Genomic DNA, 23,497 nt, shown 5'->3' with positions numbered 1-23,497 from the left:
TTTATATTTTGGTTGCCATATCAAATGAAAAAGAAAAATATGCTTTTGCAAACTTGTTATTCATAAGACAATTTTATTATATTTATTATATGGGTTAATTCAAGGAATTTCAGCATGAATAATTACAAACTAAGAACAAAATGCTCACTAATTATGTTTCAACATCTTAGATTACATACTAATAATGTTATTTGCTTGCTGCCCAACATAATAGGACAGTATTTTCATACATATTTATGTATACACACAGAATTATTAGGCCTTAGGCAATACCATCACATTACCTATAATTTTATATGACAATATTTTCCAGTCAAAGATGTTTCCCCTGGGAAACTCATGGGCCTGCAAAACTTTCTCTATATCATGAGATTTCAGTACATAATCCCACATGTAGAGATCTGATATTTCTCCCACAAAATGTGGCTTTTGCTGATCAGGCATATTTTGTGCACCTTGATCCCGTCCAAGCATTGCTGTACCACCTGCTTGGAGAATGTGTCCCATATTATGCACTTTTCGGATACTACTTTTTCCATTCATCCAAAAGGCTGTAAGGCCAAATGCTGACTCCCAGGTGACACAGATGTGGCTCCCCAAAGTGCTGAGATCAGGAAGGGCAAACCTCACACTCCGACCCCCCATGTATAAACCAAAGTGGCCCATTGCTTCACGCAAGATTCTCAATTCATCATTTTGAGAATGGTAGGAAAAGAGAATTATTCTGTGTTCATCTAAATACTCTACTGCAACCCTCATACAGAGTGTGAATTCCATCAAATTCAAAGGCTGCATTGGGGATATGATCACAAAACTGCTTTTTGTTTCTTTGGGGAAACTCAGAACTCTGTCTTGTAGACCTAGAAGAGAGAATATTATCATGACCTTTCAAGAAGTACACTAAATCAGTGTTTTTATTTGTGTGTTATCACAGAGCTATATCTTAACATTCTACAGTAATTAGCATATGTAATGAAAACCGTTATATAGGTATGGTTATCAGCAATACCTATCTGTACATTATTACTCTGGGGTAGACAGGAGATGCTCTCAATATCATGACCCAAGTCTGTAGACTGTAAGAGTATGGATGGGATATAAAAGGCTGAAATTTTACTAAAGCAAGATAGAGCTACTATCGGTTCATTAAAGTTCTTCAATGTCTCAAGTGTTCTTCATGGAATGGTACTATTTTGAAGGAAGAAGGATCTTCCTAGAGTAACAGCTATTGCTAAATGGGCAGGTAAAAGTCATGACCAGAGAGTATTGCCTAACTTCAGTTTGTATACCAATTGCAGCCATAGTTACAGGATGTTGTGGCAGTGACTCATATCCTTATCATCTTTCATTTAGACTCTCTGTTGCATGCAGTACATAAGATTGCCTTTTAAACCTGCTTAGAGGTGTGGTCTCAGAATTGGTCCAGAATACATCAGCCCAGTTGCTGATGGGCATTCACTAAAATGAGCACACTACATCTGTGCACTATGTTGGTTTCTATTAGCTCCAAGTGTAATTAAAGTGCTGGGTTGGTTTTTGTTTTTTTGTTTTTTATCTTGAAAGACCTATATGATGTCAGAATGCTTACAGGGCCATCTTTTCTATTCAATTTTGACCCACTTGAACATATTCAAGTTGAACATCTCAGAACCACCTTGTGTTTCCACACATTTTTAAAAGATAAAGGTAGGGAAGAATTCATAGAAGCACCTTCATTAGGGATATGCTTACATTTTGGAATAGCCTCCCCTCAGGAATTCAATCCCTCTTACAAGCTTTCTTTAAGTTGTTAAAAACAAAATTACTTTGGAGAGCCTTGGAAGGTTGAGCTGATGTCATCACGTAGTATAAGTAACAGTGGGATATGATTTTATTGTTTTTAGCCTTTTACTATGGATGTTGTATTGCATTTTTGCTAATAATATTTTCTGATTGGGGTAAAATATAAATCAAATAACTATTTATTATATGACTGCTCTCTATTGGTAGTCTTTATCTTTTTTTGTATCTTTATTCGTCTTTTGTATTCCCTAAAGAACTTTTATTATTAGGGTGTTCAAACATGCGCGTATAAAAATGATTCATTGTTTACTTCTGTCTCTATCATTGTCCCCTTCCTCTATTATTTCACTTTCAATGAATTATTCTGAAAGACCTTGAGATGAGCAGCAGCAACATATATCCACCTTTTTGATCTGATACTTGTTTTGCGTCTTTTCAATCAAACATTAGTCAGGTCAAAGCAAATCAGGGATACTCAGTTACCAGCCTCACCCTATGACTTCTGTATTTACCCCCATACCCCAGTGACCTGTCTGAGATTCTCTCACAGGCTAATTGCACATGAAAATACATCTGGGCAAAGGTGAGCTACATGACAAATAGATGATCAACATATATACAGTAGCTATTCTCCCCAAGCCCAAACTATATTAAGAAAAACACCATAAACTATTCAGTTCCATTAAAGATGTAGGAAGAAGAGACAAAATTAGGGAAATAAAGGGATAATTTTTAGAATATTAAATAATTCCCTTGCAAAGACTATTAGAAAGAAGCATAAACCAACCTACAATACGACAACGCACATACCTGAATCAGTGTCACTGTCTCGAACAGGACTCCGTCCTCCATCATGAACTGCAAGAAATGAAATGTCTGAATTTCTAATATTCAAGAATGAAAGATTCATATTCACCATAAGACTTGATTGTATCACTACTCTGGCCTCTGAAAAATGAAAGAAGATGTTCCTTGAAAGAAAGAGGATATAGATACAGAAAAGGGTGCCTTACACACACACCCAATAAACCTCTCCCTCTCCCTCTAATTTACTAGACTGAATTTGCAAGATCAGTTGTTCTCTTAGAAAATGGGAATTCAAGAAGAGCTGATACATTGTCAGCTATTTATTACCATTGCATTTTGTGAGTTTTATAGCTCAGAAAATATTAATGTGTCTTGAAAATTTTGTGTCTTTTTTCCTAAACTATCTACTATTGTATGTAGTTGGGCAATATTGCTATCTGGATTAACCCTCTTAATACAATCAAATTTAGAATTTCATACTCTGTATAACAAGAAAGAACTACAAGATGGCAGGAGTAAATTACAACTAAATGAGAATATTTATGAAAATTAGTTTTAAGACAAGAAATATGTCCAACAAATCCATGTAGATCAAAGATAAAGGATCAACAGTCTCAGGAATGGCATTTTTATCAATATTTCTATAATCATACAAATCCTAAACTTCTTGGTTTTCCTTAATCAATAGAACCTAGATTCTAGCATTCTTCCTGCTCCATTTAATATCAGTCTTCTATTTGGGAAGCAGAATTCACAACTACCTGGCAGTAAAAGAAAAAATAGTGATTCAACTGAACCTAATTCTGAAAAGATGAAAGGCTTTGGACCAGAGGTAGGCAATATGCTAACATCTAGATGATGTTGGGATTAGAAATATACAGTATGCTCTTCAGGAAAGTCATCAGATCAATTCCATAATCACAAATCAACATCATTAAATGATATCAAAGTCCTTTCCTCCTAAATAAAAATAACTAGTAAAACACTGCCTACAAAAGCTAATTATATTGTTAAAAATTGCTTCTTGCCCCCAAATATAGATAGAACATATCATTTTCTTCTTATCTTCAACTTCCTTCAGTTTATCACAATACATTACCTTTTACATAAAATGGCACAGTAGGAAACGTTTGAAGAAAATTCAAGTCAGGTATTTTGGGTTGAAAAAGCAGTAACTCTAGCTAGAAAGCTGAAGGCAAGTTGGAGTGTGGTCATCAGGTATTTTAAATCATGCAAATTCAAACTGAATTATGAACATACCATGAAGCTGGGACAATATATTGCCAACAGAGTAGGAAAGAACAATATTTGAAGGATTAGGGTCACAATCTGAAGGATTGCCACAATAATATTTACAGAAGGATCAGGGCAGAATTTGTCAGTCTGCTTTTTTCATATTTTGGAATGAATCAATGATGGGAATGGCGATAAGGAAATTCTGTGATTCATTTTATCTGTTTCTGCTCTTAAAGCTCTGCTGAAAATACAAAATTAGTCCCAAATCATGCTGCTGATTTTTATTTGCAAAATGACTGCATTTCAGGTCATTTTTTTCTGATTTCTAGATGCGGATTTAAAATAAGAAATGCAGGCAGTTTGCCTCTGAAAGTCCTCTATTCTGATCATATATTTTTTTAAAAAAATAAAGTAGGTATTTCTAAAAATTAGCCATTTTGCTGCTAAATTTCTATACTGCAACTTCAGGATACCCAAGGGTTATATCTTCAGACCAGTATATTCCCCTACTGCTGAATTTTTATTAACTATAGCTTTTATCTTCTTTTCCATTAAGTGAAAGATGTTGTGAGACTTTGTGTTGCTACTGTGCTGATCACTCCATAACCATAAGAATGCATTTTCCTTATCTCAACAAAACAGGCAACTGTCAGTGCTCTCAGTTAAATATATGTGCATCTTAGTCTATATTTTCCTCATATTAGATGTTTGAAGTAAAGCCAACATACTCATTATGATGAAAAACAGTAGATGTAAACACAGAACATTATATAAGCCATACATCCTCTATTCACTACGGTGCTCATAGTATTCACACAGTTTCTGCTTACCTATATGAAGCCATGGATGTGCAAGCACCTGCACTTCACAGAGTGTTAGGAATTCATATCTCCCAGGGATTGTGATGGTCACATACTGTCCTTGCATGCCTGCACAATTAAATGACATTGTTTCCCCACGTCCCATGCTGTTGATTGTAGTACACCTGCCAAGGGGCCAGATTGTTATTGAACTGCAGATTGGCACAACAGGAATCGGAGTCCTTGGATTTATGCGTGAGCTTTATCAACATTCATGCTAAGAGAAGCCATGATTTCCACAAGATTCTCAGAACACAGGGAACAATATCTACCACATTTATATATCTGCTAGTAATCTCTGTTCCCCCAATATTGGTCCTTATAAAACTACACTTTGCGATCTCCTTTGCTTCTGGTGTGAGTAAAATAAACTCTGATGAGGATATAGATTGTAACTCCTGTTGGCAATCTTTCCACTGTCTTATAAATTAGTTACATTTTACTATAGATGCACTAATTCACAACTTGAAATGTAATTATTTAATTTATTGGCTGTCCATCTTACCACAAAGTAAGTTTTAGATGTATTAGTTCACTGACCAAACATTGATTAGTAGCTATTTATCATTTAACCCAGCTCCTAAATACGTGACCTCCCCAAAAACCCTTGCAGTTTATTAATGTTCAACTCAACATAACTTTTAAGTAATCTACTCAAAAGTAAAATTTTGAATTTTCATTCAATCAAAATGCAACATCTAATCAAAGGGTTAGTGAGTTTAGGAAAAACTTCCAAATTTTCCAAAAGTAAAAACAAAATGAAGTAAGAAAAAGGAGTTGGGTCCAAAACAACACAGTACAGGTAATCCCCGAGTTATGAGCGTTCACTGAACGCTCATTCAAAGTTACGCGATAACTTTGCTAGTGCTTACGAGCAAGTTTTGAAATTACGAATATTGCAGCATCACGGCAGTCATTCGCCCTTACGAGGACTGCAGAGGTTCTGCAACATTCACCCTGGTTATTCCCTCCATCCCCACCTCCACCCCAGGTCTCACTAGGCCTTCAATACTCACCCTACAAAGATCGAGATCCTTTGCTTTCTTGGCTGCTCCAGGCTTTTGGTGAGTTCGCAGAGAATGGAGGCCTAAAGTAACGCAAGATCACATGAGATCAGTGGGGCAAGATCTCATGCTACTGATCTCACGTGATCTCATGGTACTTTAGGCCTGTGTTCTTTGCAACAGAGTATGGAACCGAATCCGGGGGACACTTCCATGTGCCTCCAGAGGCTGGATTGGGACATTGGACACCATTTCCCAGCCCCTGCCACCCAGATCTGAGGACAGAGGATGCTTCTCTGTGCCTCCAGAGGCTGGATTGGAGTGACAGAGGCCTTTTCCAGGCCCTTGCCACCCAGATCTGAGGACAGGGGATACATCCTCAGGCCTCCGGCGGCATGATCCAGGCACTGGAGACCTTTTCTAGGCCACTGCTGCCCAGATCTGAGGCTGGGGGCGCTTCTGCGGCCCTCCAGCAGTCTGTTTCTGGGAGGCAGAGAGGCCTGGAGAAGGCCTCCAATGCCCCTATCTGGCCTCTGGAGGCATGCAGAAGCGACCCCCGGCCTCAGATCCAGATGGCAGCAGGAACTCTAGCAGAGAGGAGACTGATCTTTTGAAGGTGAGTCCAGCACGTTAGGAAGGGAGAAGCATGAGGTATCTTAGTGGGTCGGGGAGGCCTTGGGGGCCTATTCCATCACTAGGTCCTCCATGGCCTTCCCCACCCTGAGATACCTCATGTTTACTTAACGAATTGCTTGTGTCTTAACGAGCAAGGGAGTGATCTCATTTGAGGTACAAGATTCACTCCCATGAGTTATTGAGTTAGGGTTAGGGGAATGGGCAGGCTCCATTACCCTCGTAACTCGTAACTCGAGTACTACCTGTAAAAACTGAGCCTCTTCAGTTGCTATGGAATGCTGACAGAAAGAGATGAAAATAAGCAATAATGAAATGGAGTACAGTATTTTGAAAAAGACCATGCCTAGCTAAAACTATAACTACCTGATGTGGCTGTAGAAATCTGGAAGACTGCTAAACAGCTGAAAAGTGCTATGTTGGGCTTACACAGTGGTATCAAGAGCAAGCAGTGGATGTAGCTGTATGTCAAGTATCAGAAGGGAAGTTTAATTGTGATTTCCAGGGGAGGTATGGCAAACTGAAGATGGTGTGCTGCAGCAAAGACTAAGAAACTGGCTAATAAAATAGTTCCTTGGAACCTTTCCACCTAAGGACAGGATGGGAGATTGGGATAAGCCAGGATGGCTGCTCCTCATAAGGAGATCAAAGGACAGCAGTTTTCCATAGTTGTGAGTGCCAGAAGATGATGAGATTAACTATCTTGCTTGCAGCTGTTGTAAATACTTTTAAAGGATACTAAGTTCACAAACTTCACTTTCTAATCACTTTCAGAAATGGCTCATTAACTACTTCTAAGCTATTAAAGATACCTGCATTGACAAATCTGAAAATACAGGGGTGAGTCTGCCTTCAATCCCAAATGAAAGAAAATTTTAATGATAAGCTTTAGAACAGTGGTTCTCAACCTGTGGATCGGGATCCCATTTGGGGTCGAACGACCATTTCACGGGGATCGCCAAACAACGCAGTCCGCCATTTTTTTCCCCTTTTCCTTAGCTGTGCTACTCCCTCTCTTGAATAGAGTCTAATTCTATTGGCTTTCAAAAGCCAATAGGAATTGTCCAGGCTGTCTCTGCCCTACTGAGCCTGCCAAAAGTCCCATTCTGCAAACGGTGCTGCACCAGTTGAGTAGTCCTTGACTTGCGACCGGTTGAGTAGTCCTCGACTTACGACTGGTTGGGGGTCGCGGCATTAAAAAGGTTAAGAACCACTTCTTTAGAATTTAAAGAATAAACAGCAAAAAGCTAAACATGATTTTGATTTTAGAAAGTTATGAATGGAAAGAGTCCAGATAAAATTGAAATATTGTAATTTTTATAATAAGATTTTGGAATAATTATAAAAAACAAACAGCTGCTTGCTGGACATAGATTCTCTTTAGGCTTTTACAAAACAAAACAAGCAATTTCATAAACTGAACACTAGATGGGGCTAAAATTTAGAGGAATAATTTATAATCTGAAAAAACGTTGAAAACATTCTAACAATGAATATATTGAAGAAGACTTTGAAGGATGGAAAGAAAACAGCCACAATATCAACAATGTTTGTAATGATGTCTACTTCTATGGATAGACTATTCCCAAAAGATGTTATCATTGAAATGACAGATGTAGAACAAATTTTAGACGACAAGATAGAGATGGTATCAAAAGTGGACTTAACTTACAATTGACAGGCAAGAGAATTACTTAATAGAATTATTTTGGCCGCTCAACACCAGGCCACATTTATGGCCATTTGCAAGTGTCATGTGTCTACATTTTATGACAGTTCTACCAAAAACTGGCATTCTCCAGCAGGATGGCTGTAGAGTCCAATGGTTGGGTTCCATGACAGCCTTCCCGCCCGACAGACTAGGTCAAAACTTTGGCCACACCCTCTCTTTGGCGTGACTCCAGTTTTGACTTAGTCTCGAGCCCGTTAACAGCAAAAAAACCTTAGCTCCTTAGATAGTCAAAATTGAGACAAATTGAGTCAAATCCTCCTCTCTCTTACTGCGTTTGCTGTGGTATCCGAGAAGACGTTCTCTTCTTAGATTGCAGCTCTGAGCCTTCTGTCAGAACTTTGAGACCTGAGGGCCTTGTTTCCGTCATTGTGGTGAGCATATCGCATTGCGAGCACATTCCAAACTATTTCGGGGACTCGGAGCCTTCGTAGCAGCAGCGGAGCTCATCTCTACTCAGCTGTGAAGCGCAAGCTCCAGCGGCTCCGGAACGACCGGCAGATCCGCGGATCGCCGGTCAGCAGTATAGGGGGTGGTTTTTTTCTACCAAGCTCCTTTGCCAGCTGACTTTAAGAAGCGCAGATTGCAAAACACGGAGTTAAACAAACGGCTGTACTTGAGGGAAGTTTCCCTTTCGGATCACCCCATCCCTCGTGAGTCTTCTCTGCTGATTACCTCAGCCCATAAACTCCCCGTGAAGGCTTCAATCGCCATTTTGAGCCTCGTGTTATTCTAGAAGCTGACAGTTTGGCAGTTAGGGGGCGTGGTCTCCCTCTTCAGCGCCATTTTGGGTGTCCTTACTGTTCCTTTCTCCATTAGTTGGGTCAACTACCGGAGTTTTTTCAGACCTGCTTTTCCTCCCGTCTGGGATTAGTTTGCTCTTATATACACACATATATATTTATAATAATGATAATGATAATAATAATAATAATAATAATAATAATAATAATAATAATAATAATAATAATAAATATATAATAGAATAGAGAGAGGGGAAGGAGAGAGAAATATACATTATTAGACACCCTTGGGTCTGTCTTTACAGCCCAGTTACTTGGGGGCAGTACAGTTCTGCAGATAATCATTCTTATTAAACCTGATTATTGGCTGGAGGAGTGTGAGGAGTTTTCCCTTGTATTCCATCTGCTCTCTAAGGTGACCGTTTGTCACCGGCCCCACAGGACCTTTCTTCTCAGAATAGTACCTGTCTGTCCGGCCATTGTTTGACTTCAGAGTCAGGCTTGCAGCCTACAAACTCTGCATCTGATCTGCATGTTTCTGGCTTCCTCCCACTCCAGGTATTGCCTACTCGGGGTACCTGGCCACAATGGCAGACAGTGTCTCGCATTCAGCTATACAGGGTCCCCAACTGCTCCCCCCCACAACAACAACAAAAGCGCAGATCCACAGAATCTGATGTGGGGGGGAAGAAGAAGGCCAAAACAAAGCACCTTATCCAAAAGGGACCCTCCAAAACAGCTGAGCGAGAGGCCTAGAGGAGACATTTGGCGCTAGAAAAACAATTCTCCAGTGCCCAGAGAACCAGATCCAATGAGGCAAACATGGTTTCCCCTGCCCCATTGGCGGCCCCTATACCAGAGCCTACTTCCCAGGAAGTCCTTAGAACTTGATCTCCTCTGGGGGAAACCGAACAGATGGATACTTCTCACTCCTCATCACCAGCATCATCACCAGACCATACTCCCACTACAGCTGCGTCTAACGACAAAGCTCAGAAGGACATATGGTCTGCCCAAATTCAAGCATTCATGCAGGTTGCCTTTCCCAGTTCATGGCATCTAAAGGTCAAGTAGCCTTTTAACCATCCCCTAAGGGACGAAACAAGGCTCCGGCTACAATATCTCTGAGACCTCCTCTCAAATAGGAGAGGTAGAATCAATAGATCTGGACATGACTGGCATGCCCCTTCGGAGGATGAGGGACCACTCCTGAGCAGGCGACGAGCTCTGGCCCCTTTGATCCAGCTCTCCTCAAATCACTTTTAATATAGGCAGACTCTACGGTCAATCTGACCTCAGTTCAGGAGGAGAATCCTTCCACAAGTAAGGAGGCAAAACCCCCCTTTTACCAAAAAAAGTAGCACAGGACAAGTACATTCCTTGTCCCAAGGTTTTCCGCACCTCCGTAGAGGAGCAATGGTCTTCCCTAGCAATGCCACCTACACCTAACAGTGTGGAGAGGAAGCTATTCAATGTGTCTCCCTTCTTTTCCGACATGCTAGATGTCCCCACAGCAATTCCAGGAGACATGGCGGAGGCCTTGAAACCAGAGGACAAGAAATTTGAGCACTCCCTCCGTCGCTCCCACATGGCAGCAGCCGGGGCAGCCAAGGCGGCAACTTTCTCGTCATTCTTTGCCAGGTCCTGCATTATGTGGCTTCGCGAGCTGCAAACCACTGTACCTCCTGATCAGGTCAGAACTCACCAAACTTTGGCCAAAATACTGGCTGACTCACAATTTATGGCTGACGCCTCACTTCACGCAACCAAGTATGCAGCAAGGTCAATGGCTGCCACAGTAGCCTCGCGCAGACTACTGTGGCTTAAAAATTAGAAAACAGACCTAAAGGTCAAGTGGCGTCTATCAACGTCCAAGTACAGTGGGTCACTCTTGTTTGGATCCATTTGGATCCACATGTAAGTGAGAGCAGGGACAAGAGAAAGATTCTAGTCCACCCATCAAAGAAGCTGGATAGGAGAGGCACTCAAGAATTCCGGAGACAAGGTTTCCGCCCAGGAAGCTCCTGGGACTGGAGACAGCCCTTTTGATCAGGGCAATCCTGGGACTGGTCTAGAGGCTCACGATCCTTCTACTTGAGACAGGATCGTTCCCAGGATTGCCCAAACATGGGAGCCTGAGGACAATTCCAATCCAGGCGTCCCTCCAGAGGATCGGGAACCCAACCCTTTAAATGTTCCAAGTGACGCCAGGCGAGATACTCCCATAGGGGGTCGGTTAGGGAACTTCATCGAGGTCTGGGAACAGACCACCACCGATGCCTGGGTACTGGAAACAATCAGGCATGGCCTGACCTTAGAGTTTTATTCTCCCCCACCAAACCGCTTCATCAGGTGTCCCATTTCCAGAAAAACATCCAAAGCAAGGTCGGTAACCTCGGCCATTGCACACCCTTTGTCAATTCAGGCCATAGAAAGGGTACCAAAGGAAGAGGAAAGGGAAGGCTTCTACTCCATCCTCTTTGTGATCCCAAAGACATCATGAGGGTGGAGGGCATTACTGGATCTAAAGGGTCTGAATTATTTTGTAACCTACAGGTTCAAAAGGCAGTCCCTAAAGTCCATCTTGGCCAGTATCAGGGAGGGAGACCTCAATAGATCTTATGGAGGCGTACTTGCATATTCCTATCCATTCCAAGTACCGCAAGTTCCTCAGATTTACTTACGCAAACCGGCATTACCAGTACAGGGTTCTACCCTTCGGATTCTCCTCAGCTCCAAGGGTATTTACCAAGATTCTAGCAGTCATAGCGGCCCATCTCAGGTTGATGCCGGTGCGCGTACAGTTTATCTGGACGACATTTCATTCAATCCAGCTCACACAAGCAAGCAAGATTAGACCTTCAGACCACGATCCGCATCCTGCAGGATCACGGACTCTCAATCAATTTCAAAATAAAGCCATCTCACTCCCGCAAGGAGGCTTCAGCATCTGGGAGCGGTGACAGACTCATCCCAGGGCAGGATATATCTTTCCCAGGAGCGTTGAAACAGCATCTCCAAGCTGGCTCATCAAATTTAGAAAGACAAGAGAGTACCTTTGATACAACTCTCGAAGCTCCTGGGAAAGATGATATCTTGCATGGGCATTGTCCCATGGGCAAGACTCCACTCAAGGGAGTTGCAGTGGTTCCTCCTCCCTTATCAGAGAAGGAACCTCAGCACCTCCAGCAGGAAGGTCTTGGTACCAAACCACTTACTGAGGTCCCTGAATCGGTGGATATCACCCACGATGCTCAGGGGAAACATATTCAGGGAGCCGACCCGGCTCACGCTCACGACAGATGCGAGTCTATTCAGATGGGGAGCCCATCTGGGAACTCAGATAGCTCAGGGCCAGTGGAAACAATCGGACCTCACTCACAGCATCAATTGGCTGGAGTTGCGGGCCATCCACCTGGCTCTGCGCCAATTCTCCCACCTAGTAACGGGAGGACATGTCCTCGTTCTAACCGACAATGTGGCAGCAAAAGCCCATGTCAACAAGGGGGGAGGAACAAGATCCATGGAACTGATGCAGGAAGCATCAGCTCTAGCTCGGTGGGCGGAAGCAAATTTGAGTTCCACCAGAGCGGAACACATCTCAGGGGAGGCAAATCTCCAGGCAGACTCTCTGAGCAGAGCCAAGGTGGACCAGTCGGAATGGCGTCTGGATCCGGCCTTGTTCAAGGAGGTCCCCAGGAGGTTCGGGCGACCACACCTGGACCTATTTGCCACTCCGAAGAACACACAACTACCCAGGTTCTTCTCCAGATTCCTGACTCTGGGGTCGGAAGGAACGGACGCTCTCAGGTGTCGGTGGCTGGCGTAACTCCTGTACGCCTTTCCACCACTCCCATTGCTACCGGCGACCATACGCAAGTTGATCCTAGAAGGCGCAGAAGTACTCTTGATTGCTCCACACTGGCCACGGCGTCTGTGGTTTACAGACCTTGTGGATCTCTCAATATCAACCCTGTGGAAGATTCCCCCGGACCGAGTAATACTCGGTCAGGGCAAGCTTCTACATCCAGATCCTCAGTGGCTGCAACTAGCCGCTTGGCATTTGAGCGGCAAAGTTTAGCTAGGCAATCCTATTCCTCAGAGATGATATCAATCATACAAGCATCAAGACGACCTTCGACCAACAGGATCTACGACGCTACATGGAAGGGGTTCTGCAAGTGACGCTCTCTACATCAGCTAGATCCAATTTCAGTGTCTATTCCCAATATATTAGACTATCTGTTAGAGGGACTTAATAAGGGCCTATCAGTCAGCACCATTCGTAGACAGGTAGCGGCCCTCTCAACTGTCCTTTCCTGTGACAACTTAACTCCTCTGTCGCAACATCCGGAGATTAGCGCCTTCCTAAAAGGAGCAGTCAATACTAAGCCTCTTGTCATACACAGGTATCCTTCCTGTAGATGGTCTAAGGTTCTTCAAGCCTTGACATCAGCCCCATTTGAGCCTCTCGACTCATGTTCTCTCCATCACCTATCGTTAAAGGTAGCCTTTCTAGTGGCTGTCGCTTCCGTGAGAAGAATCTCGGAACTAGCAGCATTGTCAGTTAGGAAGGATCTATGTACCTTCTTCAAGGACAAGGTGGTCCTCAGACCGGACCCTGCACTCATTCCGAAGGTAAACAGCATCTTCCACAGATCTCAGGAACTGACTCTTCCTGATCTATGCCCAAATCCCAGACATAGGCTAGAACATAGATGGCACAAACTGAACGTGCGTAGAGCGCTGTGTTACTACGTAAAGCGCACTTTGTCTTTCTGTAAGACGGAAGCTCTATTTGTTTCCTTCCAACCATCAACTATGGGGAAGAAAGTTTCATCTTCTACCATAGGTAGGTGGATCAGAGCTTGTATAGCCCAAGCCTACATCGCTCAGACAATTCCACTGCTACCACACAGTGACTGCTCATTCAACGCGCAGCGCGTCCACATCAGCAGCGTGGTCCACACAAGGCTCAGTGGAGGAGATTGGTAAGGCCGTAACTTGGTCTTCTCCCTCCGTATTTGTTAAGCATTACCACTTAGACTCCTTTGCCGCAGCGGAGGCTGCCTTTGGTAGAAGGGTGCTACAGCAGGTTGTTTCGCCTCAGGAGCCAGGGGCCTAGACACTCCCTCCCAGGGGGACATGAGGGCTTTGGTATGTCCCAACCATTGGACTCTACAGCCATCCTGCTGGAGAAGAGGCGTCTTACCTGAACGCCTTTTCTCAGCAGGATGATGTAGAGTCCAAACCCCCCCAGGTATTAGGTCTAGGCAGATATCGAACGAGGAGCTACTATAGAATTCAACGAACAACTCTCGTCTCAGTCAAAACTGGAGTCACACCAAAGAGAGGGTGTGGCCAAAGTTTTGACCTAGTCTGTCGGGCGGGAAGGCTGTCATGGAACCCAACCATTGGACCCTACATCATCCTGCTGAGAAAAGGCGTTCAGGTAAGACAACGCCCTTTTACTTAAAATTTTCAGCAAAACCAGTACATAGGTTCACTTAATTACTTAACAAATGCCACAAAAAAGTTGTAAAATGGGATGATCTAATTTACTAACCACCATGACTTATGACCGTGATCAGCAGGCTCTATATTACAGTTGAAAGTCAAAGACTCTCTATTGAAAAGATACAGAGAAAACCTGAAATTCTTTCAATGTTTTGCAACTACATTGCGCATATCGTACTACAAGGTTGTACAGTACTGTGACACTCATTTTACTCAATATAGGAAACAGGTTAGTCTCACAGAAACATGTTTACTTTGAAAGGGGCTGAATGTGGGCTCATGGGATATAGTGTACAATCCTTCATCAGTCTAGCCATTCTATGCATCTTATGAAGTGAGCTGCAGATCACTAACGTTAGTCAGAAAAGATTGTACCAACTCGCTCTGGTTTTTTGCCACCATAGACTAACATGTCTCTCCTCCTATAATTGCTACTTATCCAGAATGTTGTAATGCTACATTCTGCGACATTCCATTCTACAGAACAGAAAATCTAATTCTTCCTAAATTTTTGTGAGTTACATCTTTAAAAGCTTCAGTTGGGTTTATTCACACAGAAATGCTCAGATTTAAGACTCATAAGACATATTTCTCATAAACTCACTTCAGAGGACAATGTAATATTGTGCCAGTACCTGGGATTCATTGTGCCGCCCTTCTGCGGCAAATCTCCAATCAGAATCTCAGCTCCTTTTATCCATGACTCACAACAATCTCCTCTGTTTGTGATCACTACTGCAGATACTTGAAAGGCTGAAATCAAATCTACCATCCACCAGGGCTCAAAATCCTTCTTTGTCAGAGTACAGTCTCCATTTGTGTAGATATTTGCCAGGGATCCATCAATGGCCTTCCTTGACTCCCCTTTTTCTTCAAATGTACTAGACTGGGATGATAGTTTTCCCACTGCTACATTAGGATCTGGCATGGAAATGGAGACAATGGTATATTTATTTAATGCAAAAGCGAACAAGAGCATCTAATAATATGAGACACACATTTGATGTATCAAAAAATAATCTTTTAGCATCATCTAGATGACTAGTAAGGGAAGTTTAGGACTAATTTTCAGTTACTACTTGTACCTAATCCTCAATGGAAATTATCTAATTGTTTCATTCCCAGCCTGGGATTCTGAAGTAAATTAAGGGGTCTTTTAATTTTGAGCAGTTAACTTGAGGGAGGGGGGACTTCAAGTATTCCCCAATAACAGCCATTGTTTTCCCTAGTGACAGTAAAGGGGTATGGTTCAGGGAGGATTCAGGCCTAAAGCCAACAAACTTTAGGAGAAAGGCAACCAGCAAACAAAAAATCTTTTAAGTACTACAAGTTGATTTTTGTATTTCCTTCAATTATCAGCACGCCTCTTTATTTGTTTACAAATTACTGACTGCTACCAGCTTTGTAATGCAGTTCTGAGCTTCAGATAGTTTGTTATAGATCAACTTTTCTCTCCAATCCCTACTTTGTACCTTGTAGTCGAATATTCCAGGATTAAGTTTGTAATCCAGTTCCACATTTTGCCATGCCCACTTGGACTTGGTGTCTTTGTTTAAAAAACTGGAGCCTAAGGGGAAAAGCTGATTGCTGGTGAAGGGAGATTTTCCTCTTGTACGCTGTCCAGATTCTAGGCAATGGAGAACATTCCCCCACTCAAGAATGTTTTAGCAGCATAACTCCCTGCCTAGCACAAATTTTTCACCTGGACAGCCTGGAACTCAGATAATAGAAGTGTGAAAGTAGAGATCCCAGCAAGGGCTGTGGCAAGTGGTGTGGGTAAGGACTCTTTCCCATTATCTCCTCCCCCTCTTTACTATGGATTTTTCAGAGATGCCCTTCTGGGGAATTCTGACAGCCGCAGTTCCCAAACCTCCAAAGGCCACCTAGCTTATTGCATCTTTTATAAAAGCTCTCCATTCTGAGGCTATTCACTTTGAACTGCATGAAAAGTTCTTTGCTGAGCCTCGCTAGTCATGGGTTACTTAATCCAATTTCTTCTATAAGCCATAATTTGTTGAATTTACACATTGCCATAAGCTATCAATGATGATTTGCCATCCAAACTGGCATGTAATATATGTTTTCAAAATTAAGCGAAGGGCAACTTGCAGCCCATTGGGGTGTTGTTGTGTTGGATATGTTCACTGCCTTGAGTTATTTGTAAAAATAATAAAGGCAGGAAATAAGCAGACAAATAAATCTTCCTTAGTTTTTTGAGATTAATCAAGATCAGACAAGGTTGATTGGTTTCTCATCAAAAAGAATAGAGAGAGATTAATTTAAAATATATCCATAATTTTATCTGTATTGCTGTAATAGCAATATAGTACCTCAGACAAATAGGATAAGGAAGCATTTAATTATAAATAAATATATCATGCATGTAATGAGTTTATATTTACCTCCAACTGGGATTATTGAAGCCTCTACCATAGCCCCACTGCCTGCACCATCTAAAAAAAAGAACTCTTAGTAATCCAGAAAGCAGTTGGTAGAAAGAGATACATGGCAAGAAAGAATAGGCAGAATTTTTTTTTTAAGCCAATAGCACAGTTGCAAAACCAGCAAAGCCAAATACAGCCAGCTATTAATCAAAAATATATACATTCAGATCCAGATCAGAGATACTTAACTGATTTCTGGCTTGATCTCACCCCAGTTTAATACCTTAACTACAGTATGTGCCACATCAACCAATATATTTCTTTTTCCAGCCTTCTAGACTTCTACATAAATTTTACCAGATTCAATGGATTTTAGTCCCAGTTATTGTGCCTCAGGAGGCAGCCTTAAATGTGATATTAAATCCAATAGGAGCCAGATAAATTTTGCTGGATTTCATGTACCAAAATTAGGATTAAAACCTAAATTGTCAAGCAAAGTAAGTAACTGGTACTCTACTACTTACATTTATATGTGATAAGCCAGTGAAGAGCTACAGTAATCAGGACTGCATGTAGCATGTTTTATTTTACCAGCTTTTTCAAATACTATGCAGACGTTTCAACATCTCTTTTGCAGCATTCAGGAGATTTTCTCTTCTTTATCCATTAATTTCAGCGGCAATCTTTTTTCCTTGGGCTGTTCTCCAAACCTTGAAAGGCAAGACACCCACGCAACACCTGCTGGATAGGAAATTCTAAGCGGTGAGAAAGATCTTGATTACAGTAGTGTATTTTATCCAGTAAGATAAAAATTTAATAGGTCCACAGGGTAATGAACAGAAATAGCCAGAACACAATGACAACTATAAATTCCAGACAGAAAGTATTAATATTTAACATACATATATACTAGTGACCTGAAGAAATAAGGGCTCTGCTCTATGTATACAGCAGAAACTTGGATAGTTTATTTTCTATTTTTCTTAGCATTTATCTTGTTTGGTTGCCAGGCTTCTTTTAGTCTGTGCCTGCAGAGGTCACACAGCAAAGTTTCAGTACATGATGCTACAAGTTGTTTTGTTTTCAGATGTCTTATTGCAAAGACTGGGTTTGATTAGGGCTGAAAGGCAGTGCCAACTCCCCTCCCTACCTAAGAGAGGACTAGAACCTGGATTTCCCTCTCCAAGCCCAGAATTTTAAAATAATAATAACAACAGCAGCAGCAGCAGCAGCAGTAGTAGTAGTAGTAGTAGTAGTAGTAGTAGTAGTAGGAAGGGACTTGGAGGTCTTCTAATCCAACCCCCTGCTCAGGCAGAAAACCCTATACCATTTCAGACAAATGGGTGTCCAATCTCTTCTTAAAACCTCCAGTTATGGAACATTATGATAGGTCTTCTACTGTTGAGTTGAAAGATAATTCATTCATCCTGAGTTTGCAGAAAACTTTAACAGTGTGATATTTCTTGTTCCCCACTATTGTTAAAGGACTAAACATGTCCTTTATGCTGATATGGGGTGTAGGTAGAACTAAGCCCTAGAATTCAGGTTCTGTTAAAATAGAGAGTAGGTTACAGAACAGCAAACATTAATGAACCTCCATCATGCCAGCTGTCTGCAGGCACCAGATATAGGTGCTTGAAATTCAGCTAATTTTCTAGTTTAACCTGCAGATAGCAAAGGATGAACATTTAGGACAGCGGTGGGCAATTAATTTTCCCAAGGGCCACCTGAGAAACTGGGACTGTTTGGAGGGCAGCTGCCGCACCCCCCTTCCTTGCTGCCCCACATTTCATACCCCACTCCCCATCAATGCCCCATCTCCCACCACTATTAGTATCACCACAGGCCAGACAGGGATAGCCAAAGAGCCAAATGTGGCCCACAGGGTGCAAAATACCCAGGTCTCATTTAAAATCTAGAAAGGTTTTATACACCACACAATAGACTGAAAAAACAAAGAGGAAAAAGTTAAGTATGACTTAAAACCATAACTCTGCATTTTGGAAGAAACTGACATGAGCCAGTATGATGCAATGGTTAAAATGCTGGCCTAGAAGCAAGGAGAGTGTGAGTTAGGCATGAAAGCCATCTGGGTGATTTTGGGCCAGTCAGTTTATGTCAGTCCAATCTAGGATTGTTGTTGTGAGAAAAATAGGAGACAGGAGTATTAAGCATATTAATGTTGTTCTAGAAGACTTACTGGTTTTTGCAGATTTCTTGTTTTTTTCTTTTTAATTATATATTAATGACTTAGATATTAATAGGATAGTGAATAGGAAAAGTGTTGAAGCTTTTGGACCTTAGTGTGGGAGAAAACTTCTGAGATTATTTTAGACAGCCAAATAATAAAACAATGGACCATAAAACAAATCATTCTCATTCAAGACACAAATCACCAGGTTCAAATTATCCTACTTTCATAATTTGGACACACTATGTGATGATCTAGCTCTCTGGAGAAGAGTCAAATGCTGGGAAAGGTGGGGAAAAAAAGAAGAGGACAACCAGCAGCAAGGTGAATAGACTCAGTTATAGTACTGATGAGTGCAACATTAGAAGATCTGAAGGACCAGGTTAGAAATGTATCATCATGGAGAAAATCTATGCAGTCACTATGACTCAAGAATGACTTTATGGCATGTAATCATGATAATCCGTGAAAGCATTCATGCTCTTAAAGATTGCAAAAAGCTAATGCTGCAAAGCTGGAAGGACACCCCTTCTCCATTAGTTATTCAGTGGTCTGAAGAATTTATCTTCTGTCTAAATTTGAATAAGTATTCCCACCACGTCAGAAAAAAATACCTTAAAAAATTCTAGAAATTTGGAATGGATATGTTGAATTTCTCATTTTGTTTACTCAGCTGATTTAAGTGTGAATAATTTAATAAAACTTAATAAAGTAACAATATCAACATAATTTAATAATTAACTTGATCTTGATCACTGCCCAGATGCAGAGCTCAAATGTTCCTTTTGTTCTATGATCAAAGGAAGCAGAACCTATTCAAGTAATGAATTGGGTACTAACTGTTTTAAGATGAATTAAGTTACATTATATGAGCACTAAATGTTAAGTCACAAAATCCTTATATTTTTAAGGATCATTAGAAGAGGTTAATTGTTTGGGCATAAACGGAATTTTATGCCAAAGTAATTTCTAATATCGTTCCATTTCTAAACATGGATTACTCTATTAAGTAATGGCCTTATCCTAAAATATAAATACCTTAATAAATACCCCCTGGTGCAATTGTTACACCTGTAAGGCTTTAATGATGTGTGGAGCATTCTCATAGTATAACTAGAGAGAAGCCTCTATGAAGCCTTTACACTAATTATATCCTAAACTTACTTCACAAAAGTGTTTGCAAGGTTATTTGAGGTTGTTGGACCTGAATAAGTAGACAGGTTCCTTAGGAATTTAGCCACATGCTCTTTAGATCCATGCCCCTCCTGGCCTGTGAAAGCAATCCAGAGTGTGTTGTGAGAGTGGGTTTTGGTGGGAATTTTTTCTTTGAGTGAAAGGATTTTTCCTGTACCTCATAAAGAGGCTTTGGTTTACTTCCTTCTCAAGAAGCCTAGACCCCACTATCCTGCACAATTTTTATCTGGTATCTAACCTTCCTTTTGGAGGGAAGGTGATGGAAAAGGAGGGTCCAGGCTGAGAGATTACCTCTTTCCAGTTATATCAGCCTAGCTAACCCATTAGCTCCAACAGAGAGAGCATGCTGAAGGTACTATCTGCCAGGGACCTACAATTGACATATTCTCCTCATCCCTTTTAATGTTTACATTTGCTTAAGTCCCTTAAGTTTCTTTATGGCATCAAGGAACTGGAGACTTGTTTAGATGGCTCTACAGTTAAGGTGGATGTATTCACTCAATCTCTGTTCAGTTTGCATATATTTTTAATTATCTTTATTTTAATACTGATTTTTCTATTTTTAAATGTATTTTTACTATTGTATGCCATCCAAAATCTTTTTATGAGGTGAAATTAGATTTTAAGGAGATAATAACAAAGTGGCAGATGATTCTGATCAGAGGGAAAAGACGTCTTTGGTGCTCTCTGAGTTTGAGCACTGAGGATCCCTCATTTCAACCCCAAGCTAAAAAATATTTTTTTTCCTTTAGAGGGAAAAGGGCAGCTTGAAACAGCCAATAAGCCTGGCTCAGATTTCACTCACAGTTACTCACCCATCTTCACCTCTGATAAAATGGGTGTTAAAGCATAAGACAGTGGCAAAAGATGATGCTCATATTTATATAGGATTAGGATGCAAGTGGGGAAAGAGCTGGGATAGGTATGTAGTGAAGAGAAAAAGTTATTTCAAGCTCAGTCTAAACTTCCATGTTCCTGAAGTTTGACTAAATGATTGAATCAGCTGAAGTTTAGCAGAGATATGTCTGGATCATTTTGGGTGATCCAAGTTTAGGCAAAAATCTAATCCAAAGCAATATGAGCAATTTTAAAGAGTAAAACTACCTTGGTGCACTTACTTGTGTCATATTTCTCCATATGGCTTTTCCTTCCTTCTTTCATCACCAACCACAGGTGCTCTGACAAAGCATGTACTCCCAAGCCCATGTGCCTTCTCTTAACTACCAATACCAAAGTGCATATAAGTTGTCCCCAAGGCCAGGCTCTTTTCCACTCTTATAACCACCTGCATCACTCCTGCCTAGGACTATCATGTTTCAATTCCTATCCAGAACAAAACATGTTCTGTTTACAGATCAAACATACAAAATACAGACTATCTGAAATCAGTTGTCCCATGCCCAAAACTCTTTGCAAATCCCTAATGATAATGAAGGGGAAATTATGCAAAAATGAACTAGGAAGCACCTGGTTTACACAAAGAGACTACAAATCATTGAAGGGAGAGAGTGGTAAGCAGACCTCAATTTGCATTAGATATCAACTTTTTAATGTCACAGAGTCCTGGCACATGAATAAAGATGAGGTAAACCAGTATGTATGACAGAAGCAGCTTCATAATTAACTTCTGCACTAGACCTGTGGTGAATGGGTGACTTGTTACAGGAGAGTGAGGTACAGTATCCAAATGACCTCTGGTCAGGAAGCAAGATCATACTAAATGCCCACAGACACCAAGTGCTCACATATCATTGGATAATCAGAACAGTGACTTCATTACAGAGCCCTGTGGGAAGCGTTGCACATTTCAAAAGCCCAGTTTCACGTTATAAAATATAGGATACAGTTGCAAGGGATGTAACAAAAAGCTTGTACTTGGGTCTTTATGCAAGTTCACACTAAAGACTTTTGCAGGCACCAATGACCTGTCTTTTATAGAATTTGATCCCAGATTTGACTGCATTGTCAGCTTATAAACATACTCCAGAGCATTCCTGTCTAGAACACAGACACACAAACACCTTTGGCAGAGTAACTTAAAACTACAACTGTTTTAAACTACCCTCAATCAAAATCCATTAGGAATAATTAACATCAAGAAAAGATAAAAGGGCTTGTTCTCAGTTCATTTTATTAGTCAATGACCCTGTAATCGACCAAGGTAGTTTCCATTTGTTGCTGCAAAAAGGTACCTTTTGCCTAAATCTAGAAGAAATTAAGCACGAAATGAAACACTTATCCGACATTACAAATTTTAAAAATTGTCAGGTATTTGGAGTTTTAACATATTCATCAGGAATATTTTCAGAATTTAAGGAAAGTTGAAAGAGGTCTATCTCGTTTAATTTAAATAATTCTCTTCCTAATTAAAGTATCCAGTCAGACTCAGAATTAAACCTAAAATACTCTACAACAGCACCTTCTATAAACTCAATCCAACTAGTTAAGCAGTTTCAGGAGTACCATACCGAATACCGTGTGCGCACGCGCCTCAATGTTGCCTCCTTGAAGTCCCATAATTTTAACCCTTTCATAAAAGGCTTGCCCCTTGTCTATTTCCGAAGGCTGATTGGCTCAACGCCTCCCACCTATCTTCGTACCTAGCCGGGATTAGAACTCATGATCCCGATACTTTAACCATTCCATTAAGCTATGCTTTACTTTAGTAAATATAACAGTAAACATATATGGCTGCCATAGATGTGGCAATTTTCAAAGCAACTAACTTGAATTAAAGACTTTCAGCTCTTTCCGAGACGAAGGTGGCGGCTCTTAAAAGAGCCTTTGGGTATCGTATTATTTTCCGAGATAGGCCGAAACTGGAGGAGCGCGGACTTAAGCTCTCTCCCCGCGGATGCGCCGCGCCAGCTGAATGTCTTTCGGCATGATGGTCACCCTCTTGGCGTGAATGGCGCACAGATTCGTGTCCTCGAACAGCCCCACCAAATACGCTTCGCTCGCCTCCTGCAGAGCCATCACGGCCGAGCTCTGGAAGCGCAGGTCGGTCTTGAAGTCTTGGGCGATTTCACGCACCAGCCGCTGGAAGGGCAGCTTGCGGATCAGCAGCTCGGTGGACTTCTGGTAGCGGCGGATCTCTCGCAGAGCCACGGTGCCCGGGCGGTAGCGGTGAGGCTTCTTCACGCCGCCCGTAGCCGGGGCGCTCTTGCGGGCAGCCTTGGTCGCCAGCTGCTTGCGGGGCGCTTTGCCGCCGGTTGACTTCCGAGCCGTCTGCTTCGTCCGGGCCATCTCTTCACAGAAGTGGGAAAAAGGGAACTGAAGAAGACAAATTCGCGGGACAGCATTTATACATCACCTTGCACTTTTGATTGGCTACTGCTAAGAAAAAGCCTCTTTCCATTGGAAGAAAGCTAATATTTGATTGGCTGGAGCTAGGAAGCCAAAGCTTCATTGGATAAT

The 23,497-nt window shown here is 41.5% G+C and overlaps 2 protein-coding genes across 4 annotated transcripts; both read right to left on the bottom strand.

The window, feature by feature from the left end:
* Positions 1-22,923, bottom strand: LOC120312857 (pentraxin fusion protein-like). 3 transcript variants are annotated; one of them, XM_039354152.1, is made up of 7 exons: positions 22,807-22,923; positions 17,220-17,433; positions 16,714-16,764; positions 14,947-15,232; positions 4,656-4,810; positions 2,593-2,640; positions 1-860 (listed from the first exon to the last, which is right to left on the bottom strand). In XM_039354152.1, the coding sequence occupies exons 2-7, from the start codon at positions 17,272-17,274 to the stop codon at positions 256-258; spliced, it is 1,200 nt and encodes a 399-aa protein (XP_039210086.1). In that variant the 5' UTR covers positions 17,275-17,433; positions 22,807-22,923; the 3' UTR covers positions 1-255. The 3 variants fall into 3 exon arrangements, with proteins under 3 accessions (XP_039210086.1, XP_039210085.1, XP_039210087.1); XM_039354151.1 differs by lacking the exon at positions 22,807-22,923 and having other exon boundaries at positions 17,220-18,422; XM_039354153.1 differs by lacking the exon at positions 22,807-22,923 and having other exon boundaries at positions 16,714-16,779; positions 17,220-17,279.
* Positions 22,881-23,326, bottom strand: LOC120312861 (histone H3). The gene has a single exon (XM_039354156.1). It carries the CDS (start codon positions 23,324-23,326, stop codon positions 22,916-22,918), a length of 411 nt encoding a protein of 136 aa, XP_039210090.1. The 3' UTR covers positions 22,881-22,915.
* Positions 23,327-23,497: the final 171 nt, after the last annotated feature.

The sequence above is a fragment of the Crotalus tigris genome, unplaced genomic scaffold, assembly GCF_016545835.1.
Source record: "Crotalus tigris isolate CLP2741 ecotype Arizona unplaced genomic scaffold, ASM1654583v1 scf7180000018548.2558034, whole genome shotgun sequence".
Classification (NCBI taxonomy): Eukaryota; Metazoa; Chordata; class Lepidosauria; order Squamata; family Viperidae; genus Crotalus; species Crotalus tigris.
The sequence above is the reverse complement of the archived record's forward strand: the minus strand, read 5'-3'. Positions and strand labels throughout refer to the sequence as shown.

What these genes read in the sequence shown, in the direction of transcription:
- LOC120312857 (XM_039354152.1), bottom strand. Translation starts at nt 17,274, where the DNA reads ATGCTACATGCAGTCCTGATTACTGTAGCTCTTCACTGGCTTATCACA. An exon ending in GGCGGCACAATGAATCCCAG is followed by an intron (nt 4,811 to 14,946) that starts GTACTGGCACAA and finishes GCCCCTTGGCAG; the next exon opens with GTGTACTACAATCAACAGCA. An exon ending in ACATCCATGGCTTCATATAG is followed by an intron (nt 2,641 to 4,655) that starts GTAAGCAGAAAC and finishes CATTTCTTGCAG; the next exon opens with TTCATGATGGAGGACGGAGT.
- LOC120312861 (XM_039354156.1), bottom strand. Translation starts at nt 23,326, where the DNA reads ATGGCCCGGACGAAGCAGACGGCTCGGAAGTCAACCGGCGGCAAAGCG.